We start from the raw sequence: 13,362 nt of genomic DNA on the forward strand, positions 1-13,362 counted from the left end.
CTTTGAAGATTTTACTGGGAGCCTGCACAAATGTGTGACAGCAGAACTGGGTTTCAAGCCTGAGTGTAAATTATTGTGATCAGATCTAGCCCACTTAAAACTGGTGGCTCATTTTAATTGAATTGTGTTAGTCTGGACACTTTATGAATACAAAAAGCGTCAGCCCTGTCAGTTCCTGCAGGACTGGATGTGATTGAAATGGGTGTGGATGCAGGTGTCCCCAAATGTCACCTCTCCTCTCTGACCTCATGGAGAATCTGTTCAACTCTTTTTGGGACTGAGCCAAAGCCTGTTGACATCATTGGAGACTCTTTTCTCTCAGCTGAAAGAAATGAAGGAATCAGATCATTTTTTCTACATTTTCTGGAATATGCCACGGAGAGCTTTTGGAGAGGAGTGGGCTCAGGATGAACAGCTCCTGGGCCATTCTGGGTGTGCTGCCTGTGCCAGTGAGTGGGAGGGAAGAGCCATGGAGGGAGAGGCTGCAGACAAGGCCAGGGCTCGGCTTTGGAGCTCTGGAGTTGCTGTGTGAGTGTTAAGTTGGGTCATGAAGCCCATGGTGTTTTGGGCATGTGCAGAATTCGGGCTGTGAGCGGTACCAGGAAGGTATTTTGTGGTGTGTCAAAACATTCCTGTGTTTTGTTCAGGAATTCTGTGTGGGAGGTAGTGGAGAAATGCAGGACATTTATTTAACATGCAGGTTTGGGCTGTTTTCAGGGAAAAAAACTCTTGCCCTCCCTCACAGAGTGCCAAGGCTTTTGGCTTGTGGTATTCAGTATTTTTGAGCAGAATTGTTGTCTCCTTCTCATGGAATGGGTGTGGTAAAATGATTTATAGGTGATCTCCACAGCCATGTGTGTTGTTCATTGGTGATGTCTGAGGTTTATTTGAAATCTGCCTTAAATTTTGGTGCAGGAAATGCTGGGACAGTGCCTGGTTGGTGACCTGATCCAGCTGAACACCAGCCCATGGGATTACACCACACTCAGACAGCTTTGCCTACACCTGAGTTTCTCAAGATTAATAGCTAATTAAACTGAATTTAGCTAAATATTTGTGCATGTTAGTGTACTGCACAAACAAGATGCAGGGAAACAAAGGCTTTAAAAGTGTCCAGACAAGTGTGTGCAAATGTCAGCTAATTCGGATTAATTGGCAGTCGGGTACCTTGAGGTGGAAACTCAGGGCTTGTCATGATAAATACAATTAATGGCCTGGTATTATGTGGGGAGGTCAGTCTGGATGGGCTGATGTTCCCTTCTAGCCTTAATATCCAGATAGAACTATGAAATCTCACCTCTCCTCTTCCTTTCTCCTCCTTGCCCACGTACTTGGGGACTCCAGGCTGGCAGAGGCAGGAATGTGTGCTGTCAGCTTCTTTGCATTTCCAGTAATGGAAAGCATCAGTTTTTATAAATCTCATTTTTGCCAGCCCCATCCCCTCCCTGGTTTGGGCTGATATCAAAAGATGATGGTTGAGGTGAATCAGCAGAGCATGAACTTCATGGAAGTGTTTCTCTTTCTCTCCTCCTCAGCTTTCCCCCTCCCCCAGTCCCCTCTAATAAACCCCTGAATACCCAGCCTTTATTCTGTTGTTGAATCCAGTTATTTTCTTTACTTTTAGCAAACTCATCTGTGTCTGATCCTGTTGTCCTCCCTGTCAGATGCAGTAATATTGGAGTGAAAGGGCTAAATTGAGGCTGTTCTGGAACTCTCTGGGAGTCAGCTGAAGCACTGCTGTGGAAGGGGGGTGCAGCCCTGGCTCCTTTGTGCCCAGGGAATGCAATTTTCCCCTCTGCAAAGGCTCTTGCATCATTTGCATTCCGATGGAAGCAGCAAACTGGGCTTGGGTGTGGAGCAGACCTTTGCTGTCAGCAGCAAAGTCGGCCCTTTTCCTCCTATCGTTTGGTAAAATTTCCCAAACTCCTTGTTTTGGGAAACATGAAAGGAGTGCTGCTCCCATAATTTCCTAAATTTGGACAGATTTCCCAGTGCTTTGTGCTGAAGTCTGTGAGAAATGGGAATGTAACCACACCACCTGTGAAAAATCACCTTTAGCCTAACATTGAGTCTGGGCTGGCTCTTGGAGCTCCTGTCTGAGGCTTATCCAACAGAATTATTTCTTTTATTTCTGAGCCATGTTGCTTTGGGGATGCTCAGGGGTGCCAGGCTGCTGGCATCCTGCCTGCCCCGCGTTGTTCCTCCTGAGGTTCCTCCCACACTGGGAATTACATCCAGGCTCCTGTCCACAGCCCCATGTCTGAGATGTGACACCTGGAGGAATTCCCCCTCCTTTTTCCTGGCTGGGAACATCCTGCTGCTGGGAATATAGAGCAAGCTCCAAAAGTAATACTGACAGGCTTCAGAATTATGATACACTGGAGCTGCGGCGTAATTCTTTGTTGAAGAAGTTAGAGGCCTAAAATGTTAAGGCTTATTGTTATTCCGAGTTGATAATCTCTGCCTTGCTTTAATAATTTTTCCTCATGCCTGGATAGCCTGCGAGTTGCACAATAATCACTCACACAGCTTTGTAATCAATGCCCAAAGTAATAGGATTCCGCTGGCCAACGGCAATTAATAAATTTGTGTCTTTTTTAAAACACTAGCAAGTCGGGCCTGAAATACGACTGACTGGCTTTCCTCATTTGCATATTTATTGCAGTGGAAAAATTCTTGCCGAATGATTGATGTTGAGCCTGCCTCTTGAATTCCAAACAGCACATTATTATGAAATGAAAAATGCCGGCCATACAGTTGATTAAAGTTGAAGACAGTGGAATCGGTGTTTTTTAAGATTGTGGGAGAATTAAAGGCATATTTTAATAGATGTTGACAAGAAGTGAACTAACAAAAGCAAAGCAAAGGATTTGCTTGAAAAGATTTAATCAAACGTGTTTGGTGGGGGATTAATTGCTGGGGATGACGAGTGCAAGTGGCTGGCTGCTGGATGTGAATGGGGAGCATTGTTCCGAGGCCAGCTCATCGAGGGCCATTTTGACCTGGAGTTTAACTCCTGTCCCACAGCCCTTGAAGGGAGGGAAGATTCCCCCTGTCCATCCCAGTGCTGGGATAAACCTGTGTACCCTTCTCGTTGTGTGCAGCCACTCAGAGCAGAGGGTGGGCTCCTCTCCTCCTTTCGGTTTGTGTGGTGGGGACCTGGGGGCTGTCCATGGAGGCAGGGGAGCGCTCCCAGCTCAGCTGTTGCTCTGCATCCCCTCATCCCAACGCCAGCACTGCTGCAGCTTTCCTGTGGGAGCTTCCCCAGCCTGCGGAGGGGCAGGGAGAATGGAAAGCATTGCCATGCCTGTGATATTCCAGAGCCCCAGACTGAACTGAGGGGGGAAAAGTCCTCAATTTCCAGTGCTGGCACAGGCTCTGAAGTGGAGCTGTGTGCTGGGTAGGTGGTGGTTCCTGCTGGTACCTCCCAGGAAGGGTTTTCCCATGGATTCAGTGTCCCTGCATGCAGCTGCTTGGGAGGGTGATATGAGGTTTAGAGGTCATGGAAGGGAGTGCAGGGCTTTTCCTGTGTGGGAGGCTGTGGGAATGCTGCCTTGGAGCATGGATGAGCACAGCAGCCCCATGGGCACTGCGTGGCTTCCAGGGCAGCTCTGGGATCAGTCCCTGCAGCCACACCCCCACTCCAGTGTGTCCACACCCCCTGGCACTGACAGAATTGCTTTTGGGTGTTTTGAGAGCAGCAGGACAGGTTTCATCTCTGGTGGCTCTCCTGGCACTTTGATCCATCCCTGAATGGAGCTAAATACTCCAGGGCTGCTTCCAGCCTGGGTGGAGGGCTGGATGAAAGGAGGACAGAAGAGGAGTATTGAGGCACACTGTGATTTCCTGGTGCTGGCTCCCAGCATTCTGGGTGGGTTGATCTGCTGCCTGCTGGGTCTGGAATTACTTTTTCCCTCCTGGACACAAAATGAAGGGGCACCTGTGGACTCTTAAAAGTGACTCTTCCAAGGCAGTGTCTCACCACTGGCACTCTGAGTCCCATCTGAGCTGGGGGTTATATTCCAGCCAGGTTTGTGGTGTGCTGGTTTCAGACAAGGAGCAGCATTACAAAAATCCTGCTGGGGGTAGGAGGGTCAGTCAGTGTCCACCTCCTTTCAGAATGACCCAGTTTGCATCCAGGAATGGTTTGGGTTTGTGCTGCCTTCATTCACAAATGGGGCCAGACTCTGCCCCACAGCAGATGGTGTAAAGGAGCTTCAGAGGGAAGAGGAGATGAAGAGGAGGCTGGGAAGAAAACAACCCCTTCTGGAATGAAATGTGAGATGGATAGGGCAGGGCTAGATGGGAGGAGAGCAGAGGAGGGTGACACTTGGCTTCTGAAGTTGAGTTTACAGCACACTTAAGCAGCCAAGAGTAGAAGTGAGAATGCCATCCAATAATGCTATTAAATCCACGAGAACTGAGAACAGGGAAATTACCCAGCTGTAAGAGGCTCGTGATGAAGCCACTGCCTGGAATAATTAGCCCTCCCACCTGGTTAGGCACACGGTCATTGTCTTCCCTGCCCTCTCCAGCCCCTTCACTCCAAATAAAATTGCTCCCCATCCCCACTTCTGCTGGGGTCTGTATCTCATAGCCTGGAGCAGCTTGAGCCTGCTTTATTTCCTTTGCCTGCTCACCACGGCCCTGCTATACCCCAGAAGGGCTGGAGTGCTACTCCAGTTGTAATTGCCAGGATCAAAGCTGCCTGGGGTGCATTAGCACTGCTGCTGGAGGAGAGGCAGCAGGGAGAAAATAAACAGTTTGGGGAGCTCTGGGGACATTTGGCTGCGTTGCAGGCAGTGGGAAGGATTTTGCTGGTGTAAGCTGTGCACTCAGGCTAGGGTGGGGGCACTTGGCTCCTGCAAGTGATGCTTTAGCTGCAGACACCTACAACAAATGCATTTTTAAGGGCTTTTGTCTGTTTGTCTGGTGGAATTGTTTTGATGCTCACACACGTCTGATTTACAAGTGCAGCAAAGCTAATCCGTTAATAGGTTTATATAGAGGGGTTGTCAGAGTGTATCTATAATGAACCATGGGCTCAGGGAGGGCGAGTCCAACAGCTGATCTGCAACAGAAATCTTAAAGCATCTTCTCCTTGACACTGCTGTTACTGAGGTCAGGCCATAATTTATCTGAAGGTGGTGACAACTGAGCAATATCACAGTGAGAACACGCAGGAGATTGAGACCTCTGAGTGTCTGGGCTGATTTCTGCCTCTGTCTGCCTGAGGAAGATTTGCTGTTCACTCTACCCATGATCTCTGTGTCCCCCACTGACAAACAGAAATAAAGGAAAAAAAATGGAGTGGGGAAAAGTTCTCCCCGTTCTTTTTGTGCCACGTACAAAGGGAGGTTGGGGAGTTAACAGAGGAGCCCCACTGGCTCCGTGGCAGAGGAGGCACCAGGGGAAGCTCTGGGGAAGGTCCCAGCTCCTGCTCTCCACACAAACCCACATGCTCTGCCAGCCAGGGTAAGGTCAGTTTAGGTTTTGGGTGGGGCTGTGCCAAGTGCTTCACCTGGGAGAGCTGGCCCTGTGATGGATGTGCAGAGGGACAGTTTGTGCAGACACTTGTTTCCTGTCAGAGAATTCTGCAGGGAGGCTTGTTGGTTGCCACAAAAGAACTATTTTTGAAGAGCAGGTGCTGTGGCAGTGTGCAGTTAATGTGTCCCACAGTCAGCTGGAACTGTGTGTCCTTGGAGAACCCACAGCCACTGGAACAGGCACTGCATGGGTACAGGAAAACTGTCAGCTGCAAAAGCCTTTACACAGCATCACATCTCCCTTCAGGGTCTGTGTGTGTGAACACCCTGGGGTGCAACTGCTCATCCCAGGAAAAATCACATTCACACCATCTATTGATCCATTTACACCCCTCCACCCCATCTTGTCTTCCCTTTCTCTCTTCCTGAGGATCTCTGGGCCTGCAGTTCTGCTTTTCTGATCAGAGTCCTCTCATTAAACTCGCCAGGTCGTGGTTTAAAGTTTCCCCCATAGATCAAGTCTCATCACTCGTGTCTCTTGCTCTGCAGGTTGTAAAGCCCTGGAGGCCTTGCTGAAAGTGCTGGTGGAACTTCAGGATGAGCTGCTTTATCAGTACCCAGGCACGAGGCATCTGGTGGATGGAAAGCAAGCAAAAACGGAGAGGTAAATGCGAAAAGAGATAAGAACTTCCTGAACCCTTTGGTGTCCAGCAAACAGGACAATGCCCAGCCTTCCTGACCACCCTCACCCTGCTGCTGTGTCTGGGTGACAGACACTCTGTTCTGCCTTGTGGGAAATCTGGTTTGGAATAGTTCTGATAATGGAGCAGGGGCTAAACCTTGGGGCTTTTAACAAAAGTATCAGTGTGGAGGGGCCAGCGAGGACTCCCACATTGCCTTAGGAAGGGACTGGGTGTTTATCCTGAGTGCTTTTGTTCCAGCGAGGATGAAATCCTGAGCAGCAGCGATGAGGAGCCAGTGGAGAAGGCTCAGGAGAAGAGGAGGAGCCTCCCCAAACGGAAGCTGAAGTTTGAGGAGTACCCTGAGTTCATAGCCAAGCGCTACAAGGACTTCAGGACCTACAGGAACAGCACCCTGCAGAAGTGGCACGACAAGACCAAGCTGGCAACTGGCAAAATGGGGAAGGCAAGGCCTGGTTTGTGTGTGTGCTGACATGGCTCTCATGGAGCAGGGATCTGGGGAACAAGTCCATACTGAAAAAGGGGAAATTTGGGTGGGGTACATGGAATAAATTCTTCCCTATGAGTGTGGGGAGGTCCTGACACAGGGTGCTCGGAGCAGCTCTGCCTGCCCCATCCCTCAAAGTGTCCCAGGTGTCTCTTGGTAGTTTCTGTGTTCTGTCAATGAGACATCCCATCACAGCCAATCTCCAGCAGCAAATAATCTCCAGGAAAATGTCACTCTTGCTGCTGCAGGAGCTGTTTGTGGTTCCTCCCAGAAGCAGGGCCCTCTGAGGCTCTCCTCCTCCATGAAGTGTAGGCTTTAATACAATGGGTAATCATTTCACCCAGACATCCAGGGTCTCCTCACATCTCTGAGTTGGTATTAATCAAGGAGAAGTTAATCTGAACCAGAACAGCAAAGGCATTTTATTAAGCCAGGCATCAACTTGCCTCAGGTTGGGAAGAGAGAGCGAGGGAGAAACAAATAAAAAATCCTCGCGGAAATCCCTGCGACGAGCCCCAGTCCCCCTCCTGCTGCTGGAGCTGCTTATCCAGTGACATGGAAAGACAGAGAGAGGCCCGGTGGTGCCTGGAGGAGAGGCTGTGTGTGTTATCTGACACTGCTTGATGCCGTGCAGGGCTTCGGAGCCTTGGAGCGCTCGGTGCTGGCGCAGATCGATCACGTCCTGCTGGACAGGGAGCGATTGCTGCGGCGCACCCAGACCCGCCGCTCCCTCTACACCGTGCTGGGCAAGCAGGAGCAGCAGCCTGCCCCAGCCCCTCAGCCCGGGCCTGGCAACTCGGTAAGGAGGGGGTTTTATTGCTCTGACTCATCCTGGGAAACTCTGCGGGGCCTTTAGCAGGTGTTGTGCTTGTCTGGGTGGCGGGTGGAGGAGGATTTGGCTGATTCTTCATTCCTGCAGTGTAATGGCTAAGGAAAAACATTGAAATTCCAGTTTTGTGGTATTTGCATTATCTCCTGTCCCAGTTCCTGACAGGGGAAAATGAGGCTTTCCTTGAGCTGGGATTGTGCCCCTCCTGTGCTGCTCACTAAATCTGATTTTTGAGGTAGCGGCAGCAAAACTTGGTTTGCACTCTGCAGTTTAGAGTCTTTAACCCAGAAAGTCCCTTTTAAAATCATACTGCATATAACCTACAGAATATGTTAGTAGTAAGGCCTTTATTAATTTAGTATTTAAGAATGAATAAATACTCAATTCTGAGAGATCAGGTAGAATTACTGGACTTGCAAGATGTATTTTTGCCATTACATAAAAAATATCTGTAGTATTTTGCCAGAAAGACTTTGCACAGTCCTATTTATTTCCCAGTAAAGGCATCATAAATCTATTTTGGCATTGGCAGCGTTTCTGCCTTGCCTTTAAATGTATTCCTGGTCCTTAAAAGCTGGTTGTGTTGGGAGCTTTTCCCCATTCCTTCATATCATCAAGTGTGTTTACAAGCTGCTGCACGTGATGTCTCTGGAGTTAGGGGCAGAAATGTGCACGTGTGAGCTCTCAGTATTTCCTTGATGCTTGCAGGAAGTCCTCCCCCCCTCAGACTCCAACAGGCACCTGAAGGACATCGATGAGGAGATATTTGATGATGATGACTTTTACCACCAGGTAGGTGATGGTAAATGTGTGTTGCAATTACGGCTCCAGTTGGGTTTTAATACTTACAGAGAAAATGCACTTGGTTCTGTGCTCTGTATTTCTCTTTACCTGTAAAGCTCAGGTACCTGTTTTAACACCCAAAATCTCTGCAAGTCCCTCAGGGCACTCTGCTCTCAGTTTTTGCTCCAGGGCTGTGTGAGTTTGAAGTTGCCCTGTAGATGTGAACTTGCTGCGGATGCTCGAGCGTGTCAGGGCTGCAGGAGCTGTGCCTGTTGTTCTGCTTGGGGAACAGCACAGGGGAAAAAGCTCTGAATCCTCTCTGTTCTCTGTGGACAGAGCCCCCTTAGGAAAAACAATCCCAAGGGATCCTCAGGAGCACTAAAAGTTGCTCTTGTCCCAGCCTAAATCATCTCATTCAGCTGCTGAATGGGAGAGCTCCTGGGCTGCTCCAGCACTTCTCTTGGAATTGGGCCAGCTTGGATCCAGGCCAGTTATTCCTTTTATTTGCAAAATTCTTAGAAGCAAGGAGTCTGCACCCAGTGCAGGGAAACACTGTGTTTGTAGTTCATTTAATAAAGACAGTGCCAGCTTTATGAAAACTGGAATTGTCACATCCTGAGGAATGTGTCACTGTAAGCCCTTCCCCAGTGTGTGGAAACCTCTGCCTGCTTTGATGATCCACACAGAGCCTGAGCTTCAGGACTAAACAAATATCATTCTATCATTGGAAAGACAGGTTTTTTTAATCTGAATAGTTATTAGAGTGGCCAGTAAAGTGCTAGGGGAGTAGGACAGAGCTGTTGCCATGTGAGGGTGCCAGGCTCCCAGTGGTGATGGGAGAGGGCCTATCCTGTTGGCAGCAGGGATTGAAGAGAAATCTTAATAAAGATAAATCTGTTGAGATATTGCTGAGGTGGAATTTAGGGTCCAGAAGCTCAGCTTTGGGGGCAGATTGGACCCTAAGAACACAGGAGAAGTGAAGTTGGTGTAACAAAATCATGGAGTGCAGAAACAGCTGAGGTTGACAGCCCAAGGACATGTGCAGAGAAGGTGCTTCTTGGCCATGAAATGTTAAATTCTTTAAAAGAAAACAGCAATGGATGAGTGTCCCCATCTTTCCCTCTAATAACTGTAACTGTGCTAAATTGTGATTTCAGAAATATGAGCAGGCCCAGCTTAGCTTCTCCCCTCACTGGTTAATTGGGGTGCTGGGGTTAATCTAAATTAAAACTTAAACTAATAGAGGTCATTGAGGGAAGAGGATCACCTGAGTAAAACAAATGGGTCTGCCAGGCACAACTGTATCTTGGCCATTTCCCAAGAGGGAAGTGGCAGCAAATTGGAGCAGTTTGAGGCCCGGGCAGAGGTGAAGGATGGGTGACAGGGTGACAGGGGCTCGGCGCGGCCCCTCCGGAGGGCAGCGCTCCAGATTGCCTTCCCTGCTGCTCCAGCTGCAGGAGCAGCTCCAGCCAGCAACATCTGGCAGCACAGCCAGCCATGGGTGCCACTTTGGGAACCCCACGGGCTGGAAATGCAGTGCTGAGGCTGGAGCAGGCTTTAATCACTTGGCAGCAGCTCCGACAGCCTCTGCCGGCCTCGTACATCACACACAGACATCTGCTGAGCAGCCAGGCAGCTGCACATCCATTTTCCTCTCTTGCTGGGCTTTTTTTGATCCCTCTCCCTCCTCCTCTCCTTCCCTTCCACCCTTCCCCTCTCGTCCATCCCCAAAATGCTTCCTGGCAGAGGGGATCCGCGCAGATCCCGGTGTTTGTGGAGTTGCCCTGATTTGTGTCCTGTGCTCGGTGGGGTTTGGCAGAGATTGGAGCCAGTTCAGGGATAAGGCTGAGGAAAATGGCTCTGTGTTTTCTGTCACCTCCCAATTAAATTGGATTCATAAAGTGCTTTCCTTTATTTGTCAGGGCGCTGAGCTGGAGCTGAACATTGCATTGAGAGCAGGGAGGGCGCAGCACAATGGAGCTGACAAGGCCCTGAATGGCTCTGCTTTCCCTGGGTCATAACTGAGCAGTGCTTTGTGTGTGGGGGATTGCATGTGGGCACGGAAATAAAACCTGGGAAGGGAGCTGCTTCTCCAGGAGCGAGCAGCAGCAAGCTGAGGGTGCTCACAACCTCTGACCCCTGTGCATAACGCTGATTGCGGCGTGCATTTCAGCACCTGCCTCTTCCTTCCTCTTTAAATCTGCAGCCAGGCTTCCCTGGGGGTCGTTTTCACTCCTCTAAATAACATTTTAAGAGTTTTGAATTTATTTTGATTACTGCTCAAAAGGTAAACATTCAGGTAAAGAACAGCACTGGAAAGCAGCTTCCTCTATGTGTCACTGTGAAATTAGGCAGGTAAAAATGAACCAGATTTGATGAATGTGCACAAGTTAATAACAAAATAGGTAGTTACACTGCTTTATTATACATTATAATAAAAAGCTCTTTAATTAATCTGTTTTTCTTCTGGAAAAACAATTTTCTTGTCTGGGTCTTAATATTCAGTAGAATTCAGCAGGTGGGTCTGGTGGAATTTTGTGATGATTCAGGATTTAACTCTCTTCTGCCTGTTCATCCCACTTTGCCTTTTCTCCTGTTCTTCACTTGTTTTATAAGCAGTTCCAATCTTTATTGTGATGACCCATATTGGATGGTGATGGAAAGCTGAGCTGAGTATTGCAGTGAAATATTTTTATTTGGGTGGGAATAGTTAAAGTGTTTCAGAAGGCTCCTCATTACTGGCAGCAGTGAGAGGCTGGAGCCCGTTTCCTTTTCCTTTAAATTCTCCTTCATAGATGGTTTTTGGGGAAGAAAAAGGATTTTTATTTTTAGAAGTCATATTTACGTAGAATTCATTACAGCTGATATTGCAGCATTAAGACTTAAAATTCCAGCCTGCTACCAGGGAGCTGCTGCTCTGACATGCTACAGTGGAGATTTTATTGTTAGGTTGAAATACTCCTCTGGTAAAGGAGAGAGTGGAAATTGGTTTATTTCCAACAGGAATTAGGTTAGTGTTCATATGCTAAGTGTTCCACTGGTAGCAGCTCTTCCCAGAACAAATGTTCATCACTTCTGGCAGCAGGTATGCCTAAGGAGAATTGGGAATATCCATAATCCCTTTTTTCCTCTGCTCTCCTGCTCCCTCCTCCCCTGGTTTGGGCATTTTGTGACAAGCCCACTGCCACCAGTCCTGGCTGTGGGCACCAGAGAGGAGCCAGAGTGGAGGGGGAACACCCAAGGAATCACCAGAACATTCCAGGAGGGGTTCTCATCCCCCCACAGCTGGGATTTACCCCAAGGTCAGCATCCTTAAACCCCCCTGTGTGCCTCTTTGGAAAACCTCACGGATGGGGTGGTTCCCCTTGTGTCCCCAGCAGTTTCCTGGCCCACAGTGTGGTGTCCTCTCCCAGGAATTTGGTAATGCCCTAAACAAGGAATTACCAATCCAGAGAACTATTAAAAGTCAATAACGGTGAGGGATAGAGAAGCCTGGCTTTGTGACAAGCTGGTTTACCTTAATTAAACCGGTGAGTGATTAATATGGACAGCTGATCTTGTGGCTTTAATTAGATGCATTTAGAGTTTTGTGTGAATAAGAGATGTCTCGAACCATCCCACAGGTTAATGGCAATACAATACTCTTATCACAGGCATGTATCTCTCAAATGGCTGGGTAGGTGGTTAATAACACATTTTAAAGCTTGATTTGGAGCTTCTCTTAATGGGTTCTTCGAAAATAGGCAAATCTGTGCATCTTACACAAACCTGAATTTGAATTAAATGGGCTTTAAAAAGAAACTGTCCAGTGATTTCCACTTGCATTTTATTAAATATAAAAATTAAGTTTTTAAAAAGCAGCATTTCAAGGGGGATTTAAAATAATATTTGAGCTGCAAACTTAAATTTTCTCTGGTGTTGGTAGAAATCCAAATGTTGTTACACGGCTACTGAGTGGGAGCTTGACAGGGGATCTATAGATGGACTTCTTTTTAAATTTGATTTGCTCTGTAAGGTCTAAGACAAGTGAGCCTTTTGTCACGAGGCTGATTCCAGCTCTCCTTAGCTCTTTGTCTCAACTGGAAATTCTTAGGGGTCTGCAAATCAGAAAGGTCAGCGGGTGTAGGATTAGAAACACTGATAGATAGTGCATGAAAATGAGACCTAACCTCTCAAATGAAAATTGACCTGTCAAATGAGAAATGAGTCCCTGTTACCCTGGAACAGCGCCCTGATGGCATTTCCAAGTCCCTCTGAGTGTGCCCAGGGGGCTTGGTGTGCACCTCTCTGACTGGCACAGAGCAGAGCTCCTGCAGGGGAATTCTGTAGGGAACCCTTCAGTGCTCCAGGGATCTTGGCTTTGGTGTCAGGCCAGCTCTTGGGTTCTGCAGCAGGCTGCAGGAGCTCTCCTGGCACACGGCAGCACTCCCTGCCAAGGGGCATTCAGCTGGCAGGGACAGCTTCCCTCTGCTCCCGTGCTTTGTCCCCCTGCTCCCAGCTGTGGGCAGGAGCAGCTGGGGCTGGGAGCTGAGCTGTGGGATGGGGCTGTGCCCCCCTCACTTGTGTGTGCTGCCGTGGGAGACTGAGCTGAGGTTCTGCAAGCTCAGGGAAGAGGTGAAGGAGGGAAAGCAAAACAGGATCTGTTTCAAATCAAAGCCTTTTGATGCTGGAATTGCCTAACTCTGTCTTCACACATCAGGGCTTAACGCTGATGGTGATTTACTCACACTTCCTAGTTAATAATTAGACATTGGGAGACACCATATATCACTCCTAATGGAATATATGGGGTCTGATGAGAGTTTTCTGTTTTGACTAATAAATTTTAAGCAGAATCGCCAGGCTTAATGAAATATTACTGTTTGGGAAGTGGTTTAAGTCTTGTGCTGGGAAAACAGTGTTGCTTTATTCAGTAAATGAATTTATCATTCACTCTGTATCCCAAGCCCTGGCTGGCTCTGGAGCATGGGCTGGATGCAAGACTCTGAACCAGAAAGCAGAAAACTAATCAAATCCTTAAAGACCAAAGGCAGCCAGGCAGGCCTGGGCTGACTTTTTCAGTGGTAGCCTCTGGCT

At 48.3% G+C, this 13,362-nt stretch overlaps 1 protein-coding gene across 1 annotated transcript in view; it reads left to right on the forward strand.

Moving 5' to 3' along the window:
- The window catches only part of AATF (apoptosis antagonizing transcription factor), a 38,811-nt gene that overhangs the window by 7,240 nt on the left and 18,209 nt on the right, over positions 1-13,362 (forward strand). Inside the window, exons 5-8 of the mRNA XM_053995995.1 lie at positions 6,036-6,150; positions 6,428-6,632; positions 7,309-7,473; positions 8,212-8,295. Coding sequence (XP_053851970.1) covers positions 6,036-6,150; positions 6,428-6,632; positions 7,309-7,473; positions 8,212-8,295 — 569 coding nt within the window. The remainder of the gene's footprint in view (positions 1-6,035; positions 6,151-6,427; positions 6,633-7,308; positions 7,474-8,211; positions 8,296-13,362) is intronic.

Source organism: Vidua macroura, chromosome 20 (assembly GCF_024509145.1).
Source record: "Vidua macroura isolate BioBank_ID:100142 chromosome 20, ASM2450914v1, whole genome shotgun sequence".
In the NCBI taxonomy this organism is placed as follows: Eukaryota; Metazoa; Chordata; class Aves; order Passeriformes; family Viduidae; genus Vidua; species Vidua macroura.